Source organism: Nesoenas mayeri, assembly GCF_963082525.1.
Source record: "Nesoenas mayeri genome assembly, chromosome: 15".
NCBI classification, from domain to species: Eukaryota; Metazoa; Chordata; class Aves; order Columbiformes; family Columbidae; genus Nesoenas; species Nesoenas mayeri.
In genome coordinates, this window is record NC_137559.1 from 13,229,511 (window position 1) to 13,255,746 (window position 26,236).

The following is a 26,236-nucleotide window of genomic DNA, read 5'->3' on the forward strand; positions in this document are numbered from 1 at the left end:
TGTCACTTATTTTTTCTAAATGGAACCATCAACTGGTTTTAATTGTGTAAAGACACATAGGAATGGAACGAGAGTTCAAACAGCTTTCTTACAGCACTTTAAATGGACATGGTACTTCATATATATCCCCACAATAATGCATACCAGATGAAAAGATACTGTGGAATTTGTGTAATAAAGGTAAAAGCCCATATATCTGCCTGTTCTAATGGCTGAGAACCAAACCAGAAAACTTGCATAAGGCAAAAATAACAACAGTTCTTGAAGTCAAGTTTCACTTGTTTTTAAGCGCACTGAGAAAAACCACTCACAGGACTGTCCTGAGCAGGGTGAGCGCTGTAACGGGGTGGACTGCACATAACGAGCCTCCCGACTGCTGCCGTTAAAGGTATTTCATCTCCTCTCTGGTCTGGAGTTCAGCTGGACCTTCTGGTACCGCAGTGTCCCCAGAGCTGCCCTGTGAGCTCCTGTGCCATTTGTCTGTGAGCAGCTGCTTTATTTTTTTCCCCTTTCCCTGCCTTCTTTAGCTGTTTTTCACTACATTTTAATATCCATTTAGATTAGGTGAACTGGTTCTGGCACCTTGAACTATTCAGTGACTGCCTCTGGAGATGTTGTCACCTTGCAGAGCGGAGCATACCCAACGGGGTCCTTCGTGTCACCATCAAGGTGTATGCAGTAAAGAGGCACTGCTTTGGGTGCTGGTCTCTGTCTTTCCCCCTGCTGAATTATTTGCTCTTGGTTTGCCAGTCAGCCACTGAAATTGAGATCCGTTTGTGAAAGTACGACCACGAGAAGTGAGAAGCTGAATGCACCGATCTCATTCATCTTTTTTAAACATGGCTTCGTGTGACCTGGGTGCAGCGATTGGTGCTTTGGCTTCCAGGGCTGGCTCGAGATGCAAGGTTTGGTGACTGTCCCAAAACTAGGACTGTGAAAGAAGACTTCATTCTGCAATATCTAAGGAGAATTTGCTTTAGTCCTTATTCAAAAGGAAAACTGTCTGCAGCATCTTCACAAGACTAGCTTCCCTCTGTACGCCTGTTTTCTGGGAACAGCAGCAGGTTATTTGCTGTTAATATGCTGGACTCTTAGAAGAGGATCTCTAGAAAAAGATCCTTTTAAACAACGTTTGTCTCCCTTAGACACAATTTCTGCGTGGTTCATTCCTTCTGGTTGTTGTTATTACAGTTCTTCTGGGGACTTGTCATTACTGTCAACCCCAATGGACCTTGTCAGATGGATAGCACGACTCAGTCACCCTCACCTTGCCCCAGCCACTGCATTGTATCAGCCAGGTCAGTCTGAGATGAGAAGAGAATGTCAGACTATGGGCTCTCAATAGAGACCAAGAGACCAGATTATGATTTATACATTTACTGTGATGCTGACATCTCTTCAGAGCTGGGTAGTTAACGATAGAGCAAGTTTAAAAGCTTTTTGCAGATTACCAATGTTTTGTTGTTGATAAAGCCTGCCTCTTGTTACCATGTTCCAACAAATATCCTTTAAAGATCCCATTTGGGGAGCTCGTGAGACCCCAGAGCCCTGCTGGACAAGCTCCATTTCCTGGTTCTGTAGTTCTGAGACCCACATTGTTGCAGACAACTGATGCTTATGAGTTCTTGCTCATTATAAAGTACTGATTGGTGGCAGAAGTCTTATGGGGAGGATCGTCTTTCCTGTCCCGATCTAATGGTCTCTTGACTTGAAACATAAATTTGTTCCCCAGATAGAAGTGAAGTTAAATAAGGCTTTGCAGTAATTCTTAATGCAAAGGTGTGAAATGTCTTTGTGAAGGTCTTTTGCTTGACTGAGTTGGTTTTTTCATGTGCTGCCAATATCCGATCCCACTTCTTGACCTTTAATATACACTGAGAGAGAAGACGAGGATGTTTCTAATCAGCTGAATCTCCCCTCTGGGAGCACTATTAAATCCTGACTCTCAGCTTTATCTCTGCCAGGTCTTGCCAGCCCTCTGTGTTTTTGGTTTTGTTACCAGCTGAGGTTGGAGTTCGGTCACCTCAAAGGTTCTTGTTCAATTGAAGGGTTTCTTGGATCCTTTCTGTAAGAGTTAAGACATCAGTGAGTGACTCTGCTTGGAGTCAGGTCTCTTTGTTTCATGTGCATTAATGTGCCAGACCTTTTTTGGTGAAATAAAGGTTTTGGGTGGATTTTTTTTTGTGCAGGATTATTGCTACAGGTCCCTCAGTAATCCTACCCACCTCATAATTAGTGGGGCTTCATCAAATGTCTTTGGGAACAAACCTGAGTGGTTTTGATGCGGCAAGTCAGATCCCTCATAGGTATTCAAAATATTGCATCAACCATTTTCTTCCACCACCAATTCTGTAATTTCATTAAAATACCAAGTTTATTGGCAATAAATTGGTAATGAGTATTGAGTTTCATGGTGTTGTTTCAATGAGGATTTAAGTGAGGCTAGCAAGGCTGTGGTTGTGTGGCTCAGCCTACGCTACATGGCACAAGCAAGCAGTTTAATGTCAAACGGAGCCTCCTTGAGTTGCATATCTTCGCCTTTCACTTCAGCCAGCAGCAACACCACTGTTGTGATATAAGTATCAGGAAATGTTATTATCCCTGCAGTGCTGGGGCTTGTGCCCTCCTGAAGAGCTTCGGTGATGTGAGCAAGGAGTGAGCCCAGATGCTCTTATTTGCTCTTTGATTCCAATAGCTCCTGTTCCCCAGTGTGGTCCACGTACCTGTAGATGTCCCTGCTCCATCTGTCTCATGCCCTTGGACGCTCCAGAGGCTCCATAGGTATGTAGGAAGGAGGGGAATGGTCTGGAGTCACTGGCCAAAGCTGGGTGCTATGTTCCTGTCCAAAACTTACTCATCCTACAGGACCTGGTCTTAAGTTACTGAGCTTGCAGAGAAATCTGCTCGTAATTTCTTTCTTGTAAGTCCTTTCTTGATGAGCAGAAGTTTTGGCAAACACGACTCGAGGCACTGGAGAATCCCCAGTTCTGCCTGGTTATACCAAGCCTCCTCGGATCTTTCCTTGGAACGAACAGGCAAGAGGAAATACTTTCCATTTCAGAGGAGCATGGACAAACAACGTTGCTTCAGATGGAGAAGAAAAGCAGCAGACGGAGTTACAGCGCTGAATCGTGCCAGCCAAAAGCATGCTCTTGCCTTTATTCAGTCATTCCTGGATCACAGTGTTCTTATTGTATTCCTCCTCCAGAGGCTCTCCTTGGGCTTGGGACTCAGAAATACCCCAACCATGATGCTGATGCATTTGGGGAAATTAAAAAAAGCATCAAACACATCTTGGAAATGGACCCTTTCCCATGCCTGACATTAGGTAAACGTGTTTTCTGAAAACCTGGATCCCGTTAGAAAGGTACCCGCTGTCTGGAAAACAAAGCACTTGCTTGCCTGGTTTAGTCATTAAGTAAATTTGTGGTTTGGTTGAGACGAAAAATAATGAAGAAAAGCTGTTGAAATCCCGGGATTAATTTGATAGTTTGCAGGCAGCGATGTTTTTAAGTGGAGCTGCTGCCTTCATTAGGTTATGTGCGGGCCCAGGTATAAACCTGGGCTTCGCGTTGCTTTCTCCCCACACCTCAGAGGCAGGCGTTTAGAAGGAATTTGTTTGACGAAGGCCTTTGTGATGTGGGTGAGGGGGATGCTCTGGGCTGGAAGGTGCTTTTGGCTGCGTATTTCAGCCATGGAGGGAGGGGCGGGTGGTCACTCGCTCAGCGTGATGGGGACGGCTCTGAGCAGCTTGGAGGTTTCGCTGGTATTTTTACATCTGCAGTGTGATCGTAGTTGTGTTGCCCCATCTGGGAAGAACCGTTTCCTCTGCAGCTCCTTTACACCTCCCAGCTGCCCTGCCTGCCTTCCCAGAGCTGGGAGACCACAGGGAAAAGGCACAGGAGCCCGTGCAGAGGCCCCCAGAACTCCCTATGGGGGTTTCCCTTCTCTGATGGCCCCAATTTACCAGAGTATCTGTGAGCATCACCCAGGAAAGCAGAAACGTGGGAGCTGGCACTGCTGTGTGCTGGCTGAAATGGCTGCTCTGTGTGTTCACCCACTTAAGCACATTATATATGTGTTTATACATATATATCTCATTTTCTCTATTAAAGGTAGATGTCATTTCACTCTGAGCAGCCAATTAGCAGAGAGAAAGGTCTTGCCTATCAGTTTGTTGCTAATTTTTCCCCAGCTCTCAGCTCATGCAGGAAACTGCATTATCAGGCCCTCGTGCCCATGTCCACACTAGCGAGCCCCACGGCCCCGGGAGAGCACATTGGCAGGGTCAGAGAAGAGGGGGGTAAGGACTGGGATCCCACTTGTTTTGGCAAAGGTTTGCTGTGCGCTGGTTCTCACTCAGGCCCATGAGCAGCTGGGGCGCACTGGGAGCATGCTGGGATGCACTGGTATGCACTGGGAGCATGCTGGGATGCACTGGGAGCATGCTGGGATGCACTGGTATGCACTGGGAGTGTGCTGGGATGCACTGGGAGCATGCTGGGATGCACTGGGATGCACTGGGAGCGTGCTGGGATGCACTGGGAGCGTGCTGGGATGCACTGGTATGCACTGGGAGCATGCTGGGATGCACTGGGAGCGTGCTGGAGGACGGCATCCCCTGCCTGGGGATGGGAACCCAAGCTCTTGGGTGTGCTGCAAGGCTTGTGTAGACAGGCCCTGTGATTGGAAAAGATTCAGGGTCCTCTCAGTACATTCAGGATGCACTTTGATGTGATGATCCACACAAGTGTGGTGTTTGGCACAGCCCTGTGTGGGCTTGATTCTGTCCCTTCTAATGAAGTATTAAAAACAATCCACCTATGGAGTATTATCTGACAAAGGCCATGGCACAGAGGCGAGCGTGGCTTATGGGTGGGAGTAATATACCCTGGATATTCAAAATGCACACAGGGAATGGTGGGATTGCCCTCCAAAGCAGAAAGGCTCTTGTTCAATTGCAATTAATGCAGCCAAATATCCTGTGTATTTTATAGTAAATGTCCTTATTTAATGTCAACCTTTTATGATGGATAAAAATTCATATTAATTATGTCATCATGAAAAAAAAAAGCAACAACCTCTTATGGTATAAATTCAGACTAATTAATGCGTTGAAATGAGTCTAGGCAGGTACCTGTTTTTGTTAGATGTGGAACAGAATGTTCCGTGACATTCAGTTTATTTCGGGAAGATGATCCAAGTGTCCTGTTAATCGATGTGCAGACATTGTGTTGCCCATATTTTCTCTTCTATTTTAATTCATTTATTGTACGTTGAGCTATTAAATAAATAAGGTTTATGGCCTTATTCTAGGGAAGATGTGCATTGTTTTTAGGAAGGACTTGACTGTTGTATGTCAAAATCAGGTTTTTACAGTTTTGATTTTAAATTTGTAACTAGTGGACAAAATTTGATATTAGATTGGATCAGTGGATGAGCACAGCCTTGCCTCTGTGGGGAAGGAGGAGCTGGGAGGGCTTATTTGTAGATGCACAGTCAGATGAATATTGAGGGACTTGTTCTGCAGTTTCCTTGGAACACAGTGGTTGCGTCCTGTTGTCTGAAATCCCTTCCTAGGACGGTTTGGGTGGCAGTAGGGCAGTACAGCCACAATATTTAGCCTATCTAGTCTTTATTTGCCTCCTAAGGCAAACATTTTATTTCCTGTATTCCAGCTTCCTTCCTAGATTCTGATGGATTCAATATCACTTTTCTCACCTGCCTTGCTATATCCTGCGATCTGAATTACTGGTTTCAACAAATGCATCTTCTGTACCTTAGCCCTGCCTGCGAAGTAGGATGGTCCTTGGTAAATGCATAGGAGTGAGAAATTGGAAACTCAGGAGGGTAGATCTTGGGTTTAGCATTTGTAACTCTAATACTTGGCTATAAATTACTGAATAATTACTGAAGCTCCCCGTAAAGTAATCTCCTAAAATGGAATCGAATGTCTTAGAATAAAAGTGAAGAGGAGCCCTTATCTGTACTTTCAGTTAAGTTTTTATTTATTTCCCTTCTTCCTCCAGTGTAGGAGGATGAATAAGCACGGAAGAAGATACAGATTTGCAAAGGCAAGGAGTGCTAAAGAGCGTCGTTTTTTTCGTCAGCTTTTAAAAGCCAGACTGTAATCATAAATTCCCTGATAGCTGGAGCATGCAGAAGTCGTCTTTAAGCCTACAAGTGACAGGCTGCTGTTGCTTTTCAAACTTCAGATTTCATTTTTTTGTAAGACACAACTTTGATCTGGTTCCTTTGTAATGTTCTGCAGAGCGCCGGGGCCGCCGCGCTCGCCGGCTGCAGGGCTGGAAGTGAACTTTCTTGGCGAGAGCCATCTGGAGACCTCAAAGAACAGATTAACTTGTCCAGAATTGATGTGATCTTTGAAGAAGCTGCCCTTGCCTAGAACACATGTGATTAACTTGACATTGGCAGTGATAAAGCTGAGATGCACAGCAGTGGCTGAGTACCCAGAGTAATTGGGAAGAGTTTTAAGTGGAGCAACCCCAACGATCTGCAATCAAATTATCAGCTAAATCCCCAATTTTAACCTCTTGAGCAGACTTTGTGTCTTCAGTGCAGGGTAAATCCAGTCAGGAGTGAAGACTTTGCATCTTCATAGACATTTTGTTCTTGGCTCCAAGCCATACCTGTGATGATGTATCGGGGAACACTGTGAATGCTGTGGGACATTGCTTATAGTTTTATACCCGGTATGGTGCAACTTTTGTGCTGGTTGTTGGTACCGAGGATTGGAAATGGAGACTTTTCTGTTCAGGCAGTAGATTAATGTAATCTTGTAAGTCAGACTTCTTGGTGGATCCTGTTCTAATCCCTTGTTTAAAGGTGACCCTGCTGCTCAGACACTCTTGTCAGCACATGCTATTTAAATACGCTGAAGGGATTTGCTTTGGCTCGTACATCATAAGCTAACATGCGCACCTTTTAATTTGATTGACTGGTTGTGATAATGAAATGTGGTATTGCGTGAAGGATGTGACAGTCACGTACTTGTTGGTAGATGTAGTATGGGAAGTGCGGGAGCTCTTGGTCATGTCTGCCCAGCCAGACACTCAGCCAGCTGTCGTTTCGAAAGCTTTTTCTTTTTTTTTCTTGGGTGGAAATTTAAGTTTTTAAAGGGATTTTTTTTTTTTTTTTTTGCTATGAAGCAATGGGAGATGTTAAAATAATCACCTGGAAGGATGTCTCAGCATTAGACTGCATCCTCCCGGTCACTAAGACAAAATGACGAAGGACACCACATAAGGGTAGGGCTTAGTCCTGCTTTCCTGCTGCAAATGTAGTTCTGGAAACAGTCATCTTTAAAAACCATGGACTGTAAGAGTTTAAACTAAGTTGCCAGAAGCTGGTGTGAACAAGCAGATGGGAGCGCAGGTTCGGTAACCGGGTCTGGCTGAGTTGCAGCCCCGCTCTGTGGTCAGTGGGCACCGTCCCTCAGCCCAGACGCCACCCGCTGAAAGAGGAGGGCAGGAATCGTGTCCTGCCGTGCAGGAGCGAGGGTGTCACAGCTACTCGGACCTACCCTCAGCTCCGGTGAGAGATCGCCTGTTTTGGGGTGTCCTTCCCTGAGATGTACCCCCGGCCCAACTTCTGCAGCTTGGAGCTTTCCAAGGCAACTTGTGAAGTTTGGGTGGTTATCAGGCTGTCTAGAAAATGAAATTTCTCCCATGTTAATAACAAGCTGCTGACCCAGATCCTGGTGACCAAGGTTCAGAGCGTGTTGTGGGAGGAAATCTTACAGAAGCACTCCTTGGGGGAACACAAGCAGAATGCGTAGGGATTTTGTGGTTGTCAGCTTTGTGCGTCTTTATCTCTTGGGTTTACTAATCTAGTGCTGCTTTTCTTCCAGAAAATGTGTCATAAAAATTCAGTGCTAGAGCTGGAGAAGATGGTAGCAATTAAAACTGATGGATCTGATCAGTGTCCCTGTTAGACTGGCAGCTGCTCCAGCCACATGGAAACGGCCAGTGGACTTGGGAAGACCATGTCTCACAGACCTGCCAATAGAGTGTTGTTCAATTTATTCCCTCCAGTGAAAATTTAAATTCTACAGATATTAGTTGCCTACAGGTCTTTCATCTCACAGGAGGTTTCCTTCTTGCTTTACTTTTGTTTTCTGTGCTTGATGAAGCATGTCAGTGAAGGAGGAGCGTAACTGTTGAGAACCAAAGGGAATGCAGTGTGGATTTGGGTTTGCAGGCAGGATCCGTGAGATCTTCCTCTCACTGTGGATGAAGGTGATGCTGTGCTTCCCCAGAGCGTGCCAGCCAAACACGCTCTTGTTGCAAAGAGCAAACAATAGTGTATTTAGCAAAAATTGGAAACTTTGTGTCTTTGATTTAAAATTGAAATAGCCATCAGTGGAGAGCTGTGTGAAGGACACTGGGGATCCCCAGCTGGAAGGAGAAAGATGCCCTTAGGGACTCGTGATGCAGTGAGAGCTCCAGCTAGGGCAAGAGGACCAAAGAGGACCTCACCTCTTTTCTTGCTGACATTGAAGCTCCACGGTCTGACAGTGCTGATGTTCAGAGTGCTTTGTGGTGGTCTTGGTTGGAAGAGCAGGAGGTTTGGGGATGGGATACAGCCAAGCAAACATGCAAAATAAACTCTGAACAGATAGAAGGAAGCCCTAAGGAGATGCTTGCTGGTTCTCTAAAACCGTTTTGGCCCTTGTCAGCATTACCAGAATTGACAGGGATCAGTGGAGGGCTTTATGCAAAGAAAAGGCAGCTGGTCAGGTTGACTTACTTGGGTCGCTGTGATCTCTATTATAATTGTTCCCTATGTGATTATTTTGAGGGTTGAGCAACTGAGAGCTGCAGAAGAGACGTGCAGCTTTATTTCTGCAATGCGTGAAACGTTCTGTGTTCATTTCAAAACTGTTCATTGCTCTTTCGATCAAAAAAAAAATTCTGGAAGTCTGCAGGAGTTTTTGTGAAGTCTAACTTTAAATGTTCACCTTTCTTTTTATCACTCTTATCAGCACATAGACCTCTGTATGTGAGGTTTTTAGCTGACATTTCAAATTGCTCTGAGTGCGCCTGTATCCCTTTTAAAGCAGCCTCCCCTTCCAGATCAGAAGTGACCAGGGTTTTTTTTTGTTAGACTCCATGTTCCTTTAATGTTTTCCTCCTAATAGATGTTGAAAGCGTTCTTCAGAGGCACGGCACAAAACATTCAAATAGTGATACGAGCCAGCTGAAGAGAGTTGTCAGGGAGAGGGAACATTAGGAGAAGGATTGAATACAGATGGATTCCTCAAAAGTAATGTAACCTGTTATGATTGCTTTGAAATCCTATACCCTTTCCATCTACTTACGCTTACCAAAAGTTTACATTTGCATTGATGTATTAGAGGCAGAGCTAAAATGGAAGTAATCCCTGTTGTATACATGCTTAAGTGTGTAATTTTAGCTAAATACAACCGTTGTGACCAAACTCTTGCCTGCATCCTCAGTGGGAAGCCCACGGACATAGAGTGCTGCAGGAGAGCCTGTCCATCCCAACTACCCCGGGCGACCAGAGACCACCCGGTACCCGTCTGGTTCCTTCAGATGTTCTCCGCTGCTTTGTCTCTGTATCAGCAGATACAAAGGAGAAATGGATTGAGCTGTACATTTTATTCTGTATATTATAGTGCTTTCTTAATAAACTGCTAGAATAATCCATTCCTCTTCGGCAGAGGCCTGGCAGAAAGTCCTCTGGAAGTTGGTGCTATATTTTAATTGGGTTATCCAAAAAGCGCCCTTCTCTTTGCCCGCAGGGAAGACCTGAGCTATCCGTCATTCCTGCCTCAATTTAAGAGGTTGTATCAGCCTCCATCATGCAACTGTCGTATCGGATTTGACAGGAGGGTTGTGCTGCACAGTGCTTCTTTCATGTTCAGGACTGACCATTATGCAAGGGGAGAACTGGTGGAGGGAGGGTGGTAAGGTTTTCACTTATTATACCTTGTTTTTTAGGGCAAACTTGTTCAAATTACTTCCAGCCTTAAATATTTGCCCTAAAAAGTTGTTCTGAAATATAGAAATAAGGTTGCTAGTGCATATTTACAGTGACAGACAGAAAGTTTGTGTGCTAGATGACTTGCCATCCCAAAGCACCCCTGAGTGTTCATACCCCACCGGCTCTGTACTGCACCCAAGCGTGGAGAAACCTCACAAAGCCCCATTTACCTCGAACGGTCGTGAAAAACCTCAGCAAACACAGGTCTGGATGCTCTTTGCACCACTCTGCAACTGCACTGAGCTTCGACCTCCGAGGAGAAATAGCTTGGAGTTTTTGTTGGCTTGTGGCGAGCAAAATATTAGTTTTCTCTTTGTGAGAATAGGACGGCAATTTGTTTCTAACTGACCTCATAGTGGACCTGAATTTGGGGTTTAAAATACTTCAGTAGTACTCCCATTCTTGTACACAGACTACCATATTACACGTAGATCATTCTGTAGACCTCCACTTCAAATGGGTTGTCTGGTAGTCCCAGTTCATGTAGTGGCTGTCCTGTGTTTATAACCTGTACAAATATGCAGAAACTGCCAACTCTTGCCTTTGCTGATGGCTTTCTTGCCTCCAATCCTCCCATCTGTGTGTTTCTCATAGGTTTCCTTGTTTTATCTAAATGTAAACTCATCAGGGCAGGGACTGTTTTCTGTTGTCTGTAGGACTTTGGCCATTGCGGTACTGCCAGGAAGGCTTTTCACGGCAGAACTTGTACGATGTGTCCTCCTTGGAGGTGTTTGCTCAGGGTTCATTGCAAACCACATCAACTAGGTTCCGCTTGCTGAGTTGCTAAATAAAAGGCCATGCTGATGAGCTCTGTGATCTGAATTAAAACAGGATTTTCAGAGCTGGTAACAGAGCTTGGAAAACCCAGAATTTATCAACTCCAAGATATCTTACAAGTCACAGAATCACAGAATGCTGCTCTTCACGCAGATGGGTGGGCAGGGAGAGTGGGGGGTTAAATGATGCTGTGTTGGTATGAACATTTCAGCTTGTTCCTTCCTCTGGCAAGCTGCAAAATGACTTGCAGGGAGCACAGACGGCTGCGTGACCGGGCTGTCCTGCACGGCAGAGCGGGAGGTGCGTTGGCAGCGGTGGTGGTTCTGCGCCATGGTGCTGGGTGTGCAGGAGCTCCTGCCTGACTCACAGCCTGTCCCACCGTTCGTGCAGGTCTTGTCCTCAGCAAGGAACTCACTTCCCAACATAGCTGAGGCGAGCAGTCCCTCTCCTACTATGTTTGAGAGAAGGAGGTTGGCCTGCTCACACGTGTACTTGAATAACCCGTCTGCAGGACAAGGCGTAGATCCATGGCCAGATTGTCCATGGGGAAAGCTGGTGCGATTACATGGTCCTTCCTGGTGGAATTTGCAAGTATTTGATGTACATGAGTGGAACATTTCCACTTTAGGTACATTTTCCAGCTTTAGGTCCTGCATTGTAAGCAACAGCCATTTCTTGCTTTACCTACCTCCCTTGGCAGACATGCTGGAGTAAAGTAGAGGGATGTAGAAGGAAGCGTAGAGTGGGTGACCCGTGCTACACATCCCTCACAGCTGGAAAAGTAGAAGCCTGTTTTGACTAAGAAAAATGCTGTCTTATTATCTAGGTATTGCTTTTAGATGTTCTGCCATGTTCATAGAATGACAATGCTAAGCAGTTAGCTGATGGACACAGTAAATCCTGATGTGAACTGGACTTGTTCCATATAGTCTTGTTCCCTCTCTTCTCCAGCTCTAATAGTGCCATCTTCATTACTCCATGAATTTTCTTTTGCTTCCAGTTATGAGTCAAATTGTTCATGGTTCTGTCAGCGCAACTGAATGTGAACACAGCTTGCTCTGTAGCCTGTCACCGATACCAGCCCTCAAGCCCAGGGATGCAGAGTATGGTCAAGGTTGTGTCTCTCTAATTTGAGTCTCATTTTTCTTGCAGGCATGGGCCGTGGAGAGAGCCTGTTAACCCTTACTATGTCAACACGGGCTACGCGTTGGCACCAGCGACCAGCGCCAACGACAGCGAGCAGCAGAGCATGTCCAGTGACGCCGATACGATGTCGCTGACGGACAGCAGTGTGTAAGTACTGGAACCACAGCGTGTTTGTTGCCTTAGTAGTGGTGCTGCTGTTGTCTTAGTCTTAGGGAGGCATTGCTACAGCTGGTGTTCAAGATACAGTATCTTCTGGGTGTCAGACAGAGCTTTCTACTTACCTGGATACTTCTCTTGAGGTTTTTTGCTGCCAAACTGTGCTCAGTCTCTGATTGCTCTTCAGTAGGATTGGTGACTGACCAGTTTTAGTTGTCTGGTGACCAATTTAACACAACTTGTACTGATAAGCCCATGCTAAATCTTTTTTGCTTTTTTCTAGTTCCTACCTTCCCGACAGCATCCTGTATCTCACCCATGAGATATCTTCCTTAAAGACGGTCTGCAAAGGGAGAAAAAAGGGGTTATGAGATTTTGTTGTGACTGAATCTCTGTGATAAAGAAAAGGATTTGGGCAAAAATATTCCGTGTTTGGTCTGGTTTTTAGTAGTGCAAATGCAAAATGTCTTTCTGTAGAGCAGAGGAACCCTTTGATTCTTCAAGCAAAAGATGACAGGTTTACAGAATTAGGAGAGGTTTTTATTGACAGCAGTGCTATAAACACAAAGTCCTCCAAGAGGCTCATTTAGTGTCACTGTGAATGTCAGGAGCTATCAGACCTTGTTGGAGATACTTTCCAGCCTGTGTCACGACTGTTGTTAATGGGTGCAGCAGCAGTTCCCCACCTGCCCTCGGTTAATAAGGTGAGCTGGTGGGTGTGTGACATGCGTGGTGACTGTGTGAGCCGGTCACCAGCTCCTCACACCTTCCCCATGTCATGGTGCAAAGTGGGGAAGGCAGACCTTGGCCAAAGGGGCACGGAAGGCAGAAGATGCCCCTGGGACAGAAAGCTGTAGAAGACCAACCACTAATTAAAAGCTCTGTTTGATACAAATCCAGCTGCTTTGCCACATCCTACTGTGATTCTTCATATTCATCAATTTATATGGAGGAGTACTCTGAAGCCAGCAGGGGTCATGTAACTTCTTGTTATCAGGAGAGACAGATGTAAGAACTCTTCAAAATTAATTAGCTTTTAACATTTCCTTTTTCACTGGTCCAGCGGGTTTGTGGGGCTTCGCAGATGGTTATACCTGCGATAAGTTGTGATCATTTATGCCAGAGTTCTTCACCTTCCTAATTTTTATTTCAGTAGCCATAATTTATTTCTTTCACAGGCAGAATAATTTCTGTTTGGCCATTCTATGCATTCTTTATTCTTTGCTCCATTTTTCCCTTAAGCATTTTATCCCTTCTATGCCCACCATAGGCTGCTTCTAGGACTTTAATTATCACTGAAACATGTGCTGCCTTCTGCTAATAACTAGCCCAATCTCAGTGGTTCATTTTAAGTAAGTCTCAAAAATCATAACGCTAAACCCCTGATCTTTCTTTCTGTGCATCTCAAACTGGGTGCATGCAGATTGATCCTTAAATTGGGATTCTGGACATATGGCCTTGACCTTTGACTTAGGAATACTCTGTGTGCTTTCAACACATACTCTTCATTACGTCCTTTAAAACTCCAGTACCAGGTTTTGTTCTGTTTTTACATGGCATTGCTCAGCCTGTCTGCCTCCCGAGTTTCAAAGGAATTTTTGCAGAATTGCTCAAGGCAGCAAAAATGAAGAACAACCAGACGCAAGTTAAAGAAGGGACTCCTGCTGCTTGACAAGACTTGCATGTCTCGGTGCTTTGAATTTAGGCCTTCTCTAAGGAAAATGGCAATAAAAGCCTCGTTTGCCGGTGAGTGAGGTTCTTCCCTTTGTGTGCTGTTTACATACAGCAGTTGGGCTCAATAATAAAGAAATGTGGCTTCTGCTCCAAGGCAGCATATGAACAGCGTGTGATCCCAAGGCAGGAACCTCTGTGACCCTCCATCAGAGGGGAATGTGTCTGGACAATCAGGATGCAAATGTCGGTTAATTGAGGAGTGCTAATAAGCCGGAGAAGCAGGCAGGCACATGGGGAGCGTGATGTGATGCAAGGTGTGCTCTTCCAATGTTGGCCAACGCAAGCCTGTGGACAAGGCAGGCACACTGTGTGAATGCTGTACTCTGATGTATTGCAGTTGCACCAGCTTGCGTCCAGGCTTTGATATTGTATCGATCACGGCACAGCAGGGTCTGGATGTGGCTGCATGCACAGCCCAGCTATGCAAACCTGCTGGTAGGGACCTGGGTGATGCTCTGGCCCCCTGAGCTGGGGTGAGGGGAGGCAGGCACAGGCTTTTTGGACTGCCCAGTGTTTTTAAAAGTCATTTCTGTGGTACCAGCTACAAGCACGCTTGCCTAAAAGACAAACTTTAAACAGGATGCCTTTCTAAGCACTGGTAAATATTATTGTAATGGGTTGAACTTATATAACGAATATGTTATCAGTCCCTGTTGTTCAAGGAGTTTGCTTTTTGAGTGGCTTAAAAAACATTGCCCTTAAATGCCTGTGCTCCGCTGATTATTTTTCAGTCTTCCTGTGTCATACGAATTCCTCTGCCCTTGTAGGCAAAACAGCTCTGGTCCTCTCTGCTGAAACCTGTTTTTATAATCAGCACGGCAGCTGTGTTGTTTTAGCTGGTGTGTGCGGGGGCAAGGTCTGGGAGGACACGGTGGAAAGCCCTGGTGAGCCAGCGTGCCGTGGGCGCAGGTGGGACGAGCTGCTGGTGCTCAGAGGTGGGTCAGTGGTGGGTTGGGGCTTTGGGGCTCTGCCCCCCACCCTAGGCTGCTCAGAGCCTGCTCCAGGCTGCTTTGGCATTTCTGGCACATCTTGAACTTCTCCTGCCCTCCCAGACAACCCCCTACATACAAAGAGCATCTTCCCCAAGGGGAGGAGACAGTCTCTGCTTGGGGGCTTGTCACAGCAGAGACCGTGAAGGAAAATTCAGGTAAATCTAGGTAGAAAGGCAACATGCGGGAGCTGAAATGCATCAAATCGCCATGTGATATTCAAGTTCAGACACAGAAATGCTTTAGGTCGGTCAAGAGCTTAGATGGGTGAACAAGAGGTAGTGTCTCCTCTTTAGCCCAGTGTTGTGGTCCAACTAAACAACAGTACTCCTTCCTCTGGGTCTTATCGTGTGTCCTGGTTTATCTTGTTTGGGAGATGAGCTTTGTCTTCAGGAAGCCAGTGGGCTTGGCTGGAGGGATCCCTGTTCTTCCGCAGCTCCAGCTGAACCTGCCCTGCAGTAAGGATGGTCATTCCCCAGAGCAAAGAGGTTTAGGACAGTGCTTAAAAAACCTCGCAGATTAAATATTTTTCCTCAGATGCCTGACCTTAGGCCAAAATGCCTGGCCATTTTCCTGTCTTGTCTGTGTGAGAAAGGTCTCTTGGTGACGGTGGTGCTTTGATAAGAGTAATTGGTAGAAAATATCAGCTTCACTGTGGATTTGTTTCTCATCTTTCCTACAGGCAGTGATCCAGAATGACCTTGAGTTCTGCTGTATTTCATAGAATCGCAGAATCGTTTAGGTTGGAAGAGACCCTCAAGATCATGGAGTCCAACCATAACCTAACTCTGGGACTAAACCATGTCCCTAATTTAAACAAGTTTAACAACTTTTAATTTAAAAAATCCTCAATGATGATTTTTAAGTGCTTAGGCTTAATGGTTGGGTTTGGAGGCTGTTTACGGACAAGCAAAGACAGCTCTTGTTTGAAGAGTCCAACTGCAGAGCCACAGCAAAGCCTCCCTGCTCGCTAGAGGCCCTTGTGGGTCTGTTCGGTTCGGTTTGGAAGCCCCCACCTCTCTCCCATAGCAAACCAATTGCATTCTCATTAAGTAAACGATAGAAATCCTCTTGCTCCCCCCGCGTTGCATTTCAGCACAGAGCTTTCTGGTACTAGGGAAAATCACGTGATGAAACAAGGAAAAGCAGTTTGGGAAAGTTTTATTTTAAAAGTAGATGTGCTGTAAAAAAGTTTTGATTTTTTTTTTTAATATATATATATATTATTTCTCTATCTATTGAAAATATCTCAAAGCAAGCTACCTGACAAAAGGAAAACAAAAGTACGGTATTGGTTTTCCTTGCTTTCCCCCCATCTATTGAATAAGGTTTTGTTGGGATAAAATTAAAGTGCTTATCTTTGAATTTGCTTCCTCTGGTTGAGTTGGCACAGTACATTGAACGAAGGAATGTTCCAAGTTCAGAGGTGGCATTGGGGAATCTAGTTAAAATGACATCAAAGGCAGCACAGCAGGGCTGAACATGTGTTTGAAGCCGGATAGATTAGAGGCCATTATCAGCCTTTCGCTACTGTGCTGGGAACAAAAGTCGCTCTTTCCGCTGGGACTGCTGCTGGGGAGAATTAAAAAAAAAGAGAGAGAGAAAGAAAAATTGCACCTTCTAATATAATGCTGCTTTTCCCGCAAATGGCTCTGCGGCTTTAGCGTGCGAGTTGTGTTCTGGCACCCGGGTTTTGTGCGGTGGTTAAGCTGAAATGTTGTCTATTGATGCTGACCAGCAATGGCCGTGGTAATCCCCAAGATTTATTTTTTCTGTAAAAATTGCCAGTTGTTTCCTTGCCATCCAGTCTGGAAAAAGCCGCGGCATGTTGCAATAAAACTCTTTGACCGTCATGGCTCTTAAGTTATTTTTCAAATGGAGGTTCGTCATTAGGGAAAATGAAGCCACCTAATGAAAGCGATGGGAATGGCCCATCGGAGGTGTCCCTGCCGGGCGCAGCCAGGTGATGCTCCAGCTCCCGCATTACCTGCAGCCACCAGTCAGAGCTGTAATTAGCTTGGCTAATTTTCTTTTCTCTCATTTGTCTTCCTACTAAAAAGCACTTGTCATTAATCATAGGTTTTATTTTATTGTAATGGTGTTTAATTTTGAATGCCTGGGTTGCTGCATGAAATTGCGTTTGCCTGATGTAATTTGGTGGCGACTCTTGCCTGCGCCCGCGTTTCCAGGGAGGCACCCGGTATGGAGAGCTGGTGGTGACCTCCTTGCACAGGCTGGGGCTTGTAACTCAGGAGCTTTGCGGGGAAAACACTGCAGTAAATTGTGTTTCCCTTGCCAAATGGCATCTTGACTTGAAAACTCTGCTGGTTAAACTGTTTGGCTTATGTTCTTGAGAAGCAGCTGTGCCTGGCGGTTGGGGAGGGGGATAGGTGCTAAGTACATTTGGCTTGTGCAAACATCTTGTTGCTGTGCAGTGTGCTGGGGCGGGCTCATTTGCACCACTCAGAGTGGTGTGGGGTTGGAAGGAGACGTGTGTGCAGGGAAGTTATTTGGTACATGGTCAAACCAGAGCCCCCCTTCATTTCTGTGCCATTGCACAGCTTCCCCAAGCGGTTACTTTTACTGATAAAGGGAAATGTGTAAAATAAAAAGGGAAGACTCCAAATTGCCAAGCTCCAGGCTGGCATTTGTTTTTGCATTCGTTGATTTTTCTCCAAGTAACACAGTGTCACCAGGACATGGGCCCATGTCCTTATCTTGTAACCCAGCTCCAGCTCACCCACAGTCTCCTCATCCCAGGGTGTAAGCAGGGTGGTCGCAATAGTGAGAACAAAAATGTGTTTCCTTTCTTCACCTGAAGTTATGCTCAGCCAGTGATGGTTTGCAGTGCTTAGCCAAGTCTGCTGGCTCTGACCCTCTGATACCGATTTTTGGGACCCACGTGCAGCCATCTTTGCAGCAGGGCTGTGTGCGGGCTGGCAAAACAAGTCTGCGCCGTACCCCAGCTCATGGCAGAACTTCTGACTGAGCTAGAGATTGTCTTAAGAGCAGCAGAGCCTACCTCTTCACTTTAATAAGCCATTTGAGAAGTTGTCGTGCTCCCTTAAAAATAGATACCTTGTTCCATGACCAAGTTCCCCTCGGTGCAGATGTTCACTGAGCTCCCACTCCTCCTCCTCCACCTCCTCGCCTGCCCTGTGGTTTACTGTGTACATTACCAGTTCTCTTATAGAAAGCAACCAAATATAAAAGGTACCAGGATATGGTCCAAGTCCTTCTCCCTGCGCTCTGCCTTGGGCAGTGGTTGCAGGAGCCCTGGTTTGCTCTGCTCCCAGCGGATGCCGTCTCAGTCACCTCCAGCACCCAGTACCAGAGTGTTGCTGGTTCAGGGACCTGGGCAAGCATCATTCCCCGCAGGGATTTGTCCTGCTCTGCTGTGTTCGCCCTGGGCGTGCAAAGCCTTTCTCAAATGTAAAGAGGTTCCCTACCCGCCACTCCATGGTGACAAGGCTTAGATGAACGTAATGTATCAGAGGACTAAAGCAGCGCATGTTGTTGTTTTATTCTGGCAGAGATGGGATCCCACCATACAGACTCCGAAAGCAGCATCGCCGAGAGATGCAAGAAAGTGCCAAAGCAAACGGACGCGTGCCACTACCTCACATTCCGGTAAGTAGCACTGTCTCCTTCCCCAAAGGTAAACATGCAAAATACATGAGATCTCTAGCGTACAGTTCCTCTGCTTGCTCAAATTTTAACCCCCCTCTTAGTGCTGGATTCATTTGGGGATGTTTTAAGATGGAAACAGACCGTGCTAAGAAAGGTCTTGGTAGCCTTCTGCCAAACCCATCATCCAGGGCTGCCCAAAACACATAGTTTTTCTTAACTGTTCAGTCAGTAACCAGTTGTTTCTCCTGTATGAGAATGGAAGCGCTGGCTGGAATCTACCTGCAAGCAGGGTATGTGCCCTCAGGTGAGCTGGAGGTGTTTGTGGAAGGTGTAGGAGGCTGTTGGACGTGAAGGCTGATGTAGCTCTCAGCCAAGGTTGGCTGGGGAGAAATGCAACTGTCCCGAGCGGTATTTCTGCACTGGGCAGCCAAAGGGAGCTATAACCTGTTCTCAAGGACTCAGCAGAGTCTGCCTGGGGGTATAAGGCAGGAGAGCAAAGAAGGTGCAGGCATAAGTGTTTCATTTGTCTGAGATTGTCTCCCCGGTTGCTCCAGGTAAGCAAACAGCTTTGGAGGATGATCATACCTGCTAGGGCTCTGCAGCACCAGCTGCAGCTCTGCTTATTATTATTTTCTTTCTGTGACAAGTTACAGATGACATTTAATATCTAGCAGGGAATAAAGGTACTTCTTTCCCCTTTGGACAGCTGGACTCCAGCACAAATCAAATAGGGCGAAAAAGAACCTCCATCTGCTTTTTCCAGAAGTGCCTTCAAACTTGACACAGCTGTTCTCATCCTGCCTGCTCAAAGCAGCACAGTGCCAGCAGAAATACACCCTTGTTTTAATCTGATTTAAAAAAAAAAAAAAATCACTCTTTGTTTTGCCTTTTAAATTAGATTATTTTCCTTAGATTTAAGAGGGTCTCCTATGCTTTGATCACTGGGTTGACAATAAAAGCCCTGGCCGCGGACGCTCACTAGCCATCCTTGCTCAGTCACCTCTCTTTTCACACAGTTGCTTTCACAGTGTGGTCGCTGTTGAAAAGGCTGGCTGGGTGCCTTTTTATTTCGCTTGATGCCATTTTTACTGTAAGCATGGCTTTGTTAGAGTTGAAGTTTGAAAGCTTGGCCTTTATTTTTTGTTGTTGTTGTTGCTGTTCCCCAACAGTGGGAACTACCGAGTGAATATTCTCCAGCTTCAAAGCTTGTCAGTGGCTTTACCTTTTGGATAAAAATAATAGTGGCTTTCTGTTGATTGTGTGCACTGGCAATGCCTCGACGAACTGCAGGTTATAAACTCAGAGTATGGAGCATTAAATATGTATAGTGAGCTCTGCTTTAATGAACTTCCATCTGCCAAACATTTCTTTTGTTGAACTGAATAAGTGTCATTCCAGCAGCAGTTCCTTGCAGGCTAATTAGTTTTACTTAGCATTAAATTTTATCGACCTTTTCGGAAACCAGTTAAAAAAGAGGGGGGAAAAAAACAAGGTTTAAATTGGCCACCTGCTGCTTATAAATTTTTATATTATCCTACTTATCTACATGGTCTTTTAGAATTACATATTCCTCCTAAATTACACACAGGAGCTTCACAAGGATTTTTCTGTGAAACATCCGCTGTTCCCATTAGGTTCTGCGCTGTAATTTTAAGTCCCAGGGAAAAAGGCATCTTGACGCATATTTATATGGGAGTGGAGGACTGAGAAGTCGAGTTAGTTCTAGTCTTTCTCCAGGGAATAAAAGTTTGGTTCAGACATTCTGGCACCTCCTGCCAGCCAATTACTGACACAGAATTGGCATCGACTTCAGAGAGGCTCTGCTCTGCCCTCGCTTATCAATCAGCCAAGAAAGGAGAAGGTAATTAGACAATATGTTTTGACAACACCGGCGTGAAATGTTATAAAGCTAGTCTTTTAAAATCACCTCTAACTGCACGCTTATTGAATTAAACTTCCCCAATTAGCAAGGAGCCATGCAAATGTTGCTTTCCGAAGCCGGTGGTTTGGCTACCTCGCAGCCCATGGCTAAAGCCGTCTCCTTCAGTCGCCCGGCCCTAGTGGTTAGTGTGATTTTAAACGTGCAGCAATGACTAAATTGCAGCTTTGGTGAAGGTCTTTATGGACTCGTATCTCACCAGAGTAGCCAGAGTCCACACTGATAGCGCTTGCAGAATGCATGGCATGTTTTCCTCCAACTTCCAAAAAGTCGTTTCAGAAGGCCTTTGGAGACCTTACCGTTCTCTTACAAATGAGTTATGGGGCTATTACGCAAAATTTCGGAAGAACTTATATTGCTTTTAATAGCAGCACTTGTAGTTAGGTCCAGAAGCTATGAACTGTAGTGATTATACATTCAGAGGAGACTGCCCGCTGGTTTCAACAGCCGTGCTGCTGCTGGGTAGCGAAGACGTGTGCGGGTTGTGTAGGATGCTCTGCAGCCCATTCTGCTGCGTGGACGGCTGCGTGTTCCACGCTCACAAACTCGGTTTGGAAAAGCGGCGTTTGTGAAATGGCGCTCTGCCCAGGAATGCTGTGGTGGGTGAAGGTCTCTAGCAAGCAACGAGACCTTCATTTTGTGCCTCTGGCAGGATCCCGTTACACAGCATGTGAATGTTGCTTTTCATGTGGTTTTCTTCTTGGATTCAAGCAGAGCCTTGGAACACCAAAGAGAAAAGGAGCAAGCAGGGTCCCAAAGGAAGAGTGAAAGCCCAGAGAACGCAGGGCTGTACCTGTGCTGTTGCATTCATCTGTTCCCAGGAGAGGATGGGAGATGCTCCTTTTTCACAGCAAATTTAGAAAAATCCAACCTCAAGCATTACAACTTGGGATTCCTTTTTTTTGTTTGCTTGTTTAACTGCATTAAGAAGCCATTTTGGGATGTTCTTGCTGTAGCTTGATCATAGGGTGGGAGCTCTCCTGTCCTGCCCCACAATCAAGGAAGCTGCAGGTCTTTACGCTATTCCCACATGAGAAGAAAACGAGTAGAAGCAGCAGCAGAGTGGGTCAGGCTGATTGCTGAACTGCCCCAGCAGAATGTCCTCTGTGCGGAGGTGGCTTCCGTAGTGTTCTTGAGTGGAACGGAAGGTTTTGAGTGAGCGCCCAGCAGTGCTGCACAAGTAAGGAGTGTACAGGAGGAGCCCTGGCCTCATGCCGCCTGGAGAACTACAGCGAAATGAGCTTTCTGCTCCTGCGAGCTGGGAACCTGCTCAGAATCCCCATCAGCCATTTCATGCTTTTTTCCTCTAATGCCTTCCAGCAGCAGGACTCCTCGCTAATCCCTGAATGCTGCGGGAGTCAATACTGAAATCCAGCTATCCATGAGCTCTGCCATGCGTGTTTCTAGTATGGAAGCACCATTTATCCTTTAATAATGTATGTCACGGTGGAATGCATTATTAACCTGGGAAATGTGGAGGTTCAGAAGTTCTTTCTCTTTGGTCCTCTAGCCTGCCACCTTCACTTCATCTCCAAGACTGACTTGTGGTCTAACATCAGCCACTCAAGCGTCATGGAGGCATCAGACCTCCTGTAGGTGAGGGAGATTTACCAACATGGAATTCTTTGGCCCAGTCGGATCTGTTCAGCCCAATGCCGGGATCCCTGGGGCTGGTTAGAGACCTCTACCCTGTGATGACGTTGGAAAACTTGCTGTTTCATCTCAGAGCAATTGGGGTTTATTCTTCCCAAGAGGAACCCCCAAGCCACAGTGAGATTCTTCCCTTTCTGCCTTTTCACATATAGATCATAGTAAAGCTGCACAATTAGGGTGACAGTGTGTTCTGTTGTGCAGCTTCGTCCTCAAACCTCAGTTTCTTAGGGAAGGTGAAATCCATCAAAACCCAAGACCAGCATATGCCTGATGTAGCAAAATCCAGGCAACTCCCAACTCCCTGGATACAGCAGTGACTCTGAATGTCTTCAGCTCCTCGTTAGAGACAGAGCTGTGGTCCTTGAGCATTGCTGGGCTTGGAGGGAACCACCTTGCTGTGCCAGGACTCGAACACACAGGTTAGCAAACTTCAGCCTTTGCATCCACTGCTGTCACGGGCTTGGGAGAGCCTTTGGTTTGGGATGCTGCATTGCATCAAAGGTCATGAAAATAAAGGGAAATTCTTTCCAGTTCTGCTTTTCTATGGAAACTGCAATGGGGAGACCTGAGACTGTAACTGCTGAGCGCCAAGCTGCCTCTCATTAGGCTCATTAAGTTTCTAATGGAGCAGGGCTTGGTGCTGCTGTCGTGTAAACAACTGCAGAGAGAGTTGGCACATCTGAAGTGGCAGGAGGGAGCGAGCACATCACCTGGCGGGTTGCGACTTGTCAGGTGAGACAGGGATTTCCCTCCTTGGGAATGGCTGGTTCTGGTCATGGGTTTGGGGTTTCTGATGAAAGCAGACGCCCTAGCCAGAAGTGCTCCCCCAGGCTATGCAAGGGGAATGGGGAATCGTCGCTTGGATTCTGGAAGCTCCTCAGGGAGTAAGAGAGGAGGGACCAGCTCTGCCACATCTTCCCGCATGATGGAACACATCTAGGAATAATTTCTGGGCAACACAAGGTCCTTGTGCTGGGACAACACGTGTGACTTCATCCATTATGCCAATATCTCCAGACTAAATGTCATTTTTCTTGATAACTTTTTTTTTTTTGCAGTGTTTCTTTTTAATACAGGCCATTGATTTGCAGGGCTGGAGGTCCTGGTGGCAGCAAAGGCTTTGTCGTCCCAGGCTGCGCCCTCTCCGACAGCTGCACCCCTGGGTGAAGGGGATGGCTGTTTGGGGCTGTTCCCAGCTCGGGTGGGTCAGTCCTGCCTGGGACAGCGTTGGGTCCCTCTGCTCTCGTGGAAAGCGGGTGCTAGAGCAGACAGTCCTCTTGCCCACAAAGCCTCATGGTGTCCCCAGGGATGCTGCAGCCCAGCACCGTGCGGTGTGGAAGACGAGGCGGTGGCAACAAGCACTGGGATGGGGTCTTGCTCTTGGTGAACAAAGCAAGCGGTGCTTTAGCTGAGAGCTCAGCAATGAAACCTGGGTGTCATAAAAGAGATCTTCATCTTCTGGGTGCCATCAGGAGGATGCTTACTGCCTCCGTTTTTCTTCCTCTGCCCTCCACTCAGCAGCTGGCAGAGTGGAAAACCAAAATGATTTGCATACTTCTGTCAGGTTTTGAGGCAAAGCATTATTTCAGTCTTCTGCACTGATCTTTTGGCTGATCTGGGTTAAATTCAGGTGGTCTCTTATCCTCCTTTAAAGATTTCAAGCTCGATGGCTGCCTCTGGTGCTGTATTTGTTCTTTTATGATGAATTATCTCATGTCTTCACATTTAATTTTATCTCTGGTCTGACAGAGTGTATATTTCTCTCATGTTGGTATTGAAATATTTCAATGCAGGTTTTTATACTGTTGAATTTTCCATATATTTTTTCCTCCAAATTAAATTTTTATCTCTGCCTTGTCATTTTAGTTTTTCTAGTATTTTAATAAAATAATGCAGAGGGGATAAAAATGAGGAGAAAAATACAGCAGCTGATAACTTCATACTTCACTACACACTCCTCTTATCCCAGAGCTCAGGAATTTAGGGACAAAGTAACTCAGCACAAGGAAGGAAGGAATGCCCTTGAACTTTCATATTCATTTGTTCACCCAAAGCAAGCAGGAAAATGGTATCTCTGCGCTTGTAAGATTGCTGTATTGATAAAGCAAGCAGGGGATAGTTGCACAGCTCTGAAGGGCTGAGACACCATCCTGCAGGATCATCTAGGAAGAGATGATGCTTTGTGGGAATCGTGGCTTTTTGTGGCTGGGCTGGGTTGTAGCAGAAGGTTGAGGGAAGTAAAATGTCTTGGAGGTTGCCCAGAGAGGTGGTGGATGAACCATCCCTGGAGACATCGCAGGCCAGGCTGGATGGGGCTCTGAGCAACCTGAGCTGGTGAAGATGTCCCTGTTCATGGCAGAGGTGGCACTGGGGGAGCTTTGAATTTCCCTTCCAGCCCAAGCTGTTCTATGAGTTGACAGGATTTCCACTCCTCTTTGTGACTATGAGCAAGATTTGCAGATTTCCTGGCTCACAATGATCTACTTGGAGTAAGCTGAAGAAATATACATAAGAGGTCTTCCTTTCTATCCAAGTGAAAAAACATCACTACCTTAAGCATGATTTTTTGAGAGGTTTGTCTCATTGTCCCTTTCTCACCCTTTGAGACCCAGATATTCTTGCAGACCATGTGTACATGGGAAGAAAAGCAAGGACATCCATCCCAAAGAGGGGTTTGATGCCAAAAGAACTTGTTGCATTGTGGCTCCAGAAAGCCTTTCCCTTAGTATGCAGAGCTAATGCTGGCTGGGGAGCTTGTGGTGGTGGCTCAGCATCCAGCCGGCCTGTCCTCCCTCAACTCCCCACCAGAACGAGTGGCATTTTCAGTTAGCAAAGCCTCCAAAATAAACGTGTGATTTTTTTGGTGCATCTTTTGCTAACCCCTGGTGTGTTTTTTCCTGCAGCGTACATACCGAATGCCAAAGGATATCCACGTTGAACCAGAGAAGTTTGCTGCAGAACTGATCAATCGTTTGGAGGAAGTACAAAAGGAACGTGAAGCAGAGGAGAAACTAGAGGAGCGCCTTAAACGCGTTCGAGCGGTTAGTAGCCTCCTTGCCTCCTCTACCAGCCTGGGGAGCTGTGTGTGTACCCTGCACTACAGGGAGCTTTCAGCTGCTGTGGAAGCAACCGGGGTGACCACTTCCCTGCTCCAACAGCCATGGTCATCGCTTGCATGGGGGATTCTGTAGGCTCCCATTGCCCCAGGAGCTTCCACAGTGCTGTTCCCCCTTCCATGCAGGGCTCTGTGAGCTCCAGCGCTCCCTCTCTGCCATAAGGTACCAGCTATGGCACAGCAGTGCCTGCTTTTGCCACCAGTTAGGGGCTGTGGATGCCCTCCATCATCCTCTCTAGCACCCTAGCTCTCCTGACTTTGTGAGCAATTCCTTCTGTGCGAGCATGGGGACTATGTGACAGGGGTTTGCCTTCCCCTATGGGGTTTATGTGATCCCTGTTTCTCCCAGAAATGGTACCCGGATGGTAGGTGATGTTTTGCTTGGAGGTGTTTGTGTCTGCCATCAGGCTGTTCCTAGCACAGCCAAAAGGGCTCTGCCCATCAGTGCCTAGCACATCCCTATAAGATTTGGAACTGCTCAGGTGTAGCATCCAAAACCGCTCTCCTGGGCAGAGAAACAGTGACTCCACGTGGGTGACTGGGGAAACAGGGCCCCTGGCACTGCTGGGGCCTGGCAGAGCTCAGGGACTTGGTAGATGAATCATGGGAAGCGTGCAAGGCCCTTAGCTCTGCAACAAGCTCCAAATGGAAGAGAATTCACTATTGGTCATCTAGTATTGCCTGTGTGGGACATCCTATTCCACAGTATTGACACTGTATCTTCTGTGATACTGCACCTCCCAGCTACCTGTGCATCTTGTGCTGGGGTATGGGAGAGCTTTTAGAGGACATCACAGTGTTACTGAGCATCACCCATATCAGTGTAACTGCAGCCCTGTGTGAAGAAATCACGGGTGTCTGCAGTTAATAGCTCCCACGGCCCCGAGGCAAGGGCTCTGTGCACAGGAACTCCCAGCTCTCCCCGAAAACAGAGGCGTGGGTGCCCATCTCAGCTCTGTGCTGTGGGAGAAGCTGAGCCGCTGGAGCACCAGGGCAGAGCCTTCAGCCCCATTAGAGTATTTTAAAATATTCATCAATATGTTTAAATGTTTATCTTTTAAACACAAAAAA

General features: G+C 46.4%; 1 protein-coding gene across 4 annotated transcripts in view; it reads left to right on the forward strand.

Moving 5' to 3' along the window:
- The window catches only part of AXIN1 (axin 1), a 76,012-nt gene that overhangs the window by 34,144 nt on the left and 15,632 nt on the right, over window positions 1-26,236 (forward strand). For all 4 annotated transcript variants that reach the window (XM_080354069.1, XM_080354068.1, XM_080354071.1 and 1 more), the window contains exons 3-5: window positions 11,956-12,096; window positions 18,362-18,458; window positions 24,954-25,091. In XM_080354069.1, the coding sequence (XP_080210195.1) occupies window positions 11,956-12,096; window positions 18,362-18,458; window positions 24,954-25,091 (376 nt within the window). The remainder of the gene's footprint in view (window positions 1-11,955; window positions 12,097-18,361; window positions 18,459-24,953; window positions 25,092-26,236) is intronic.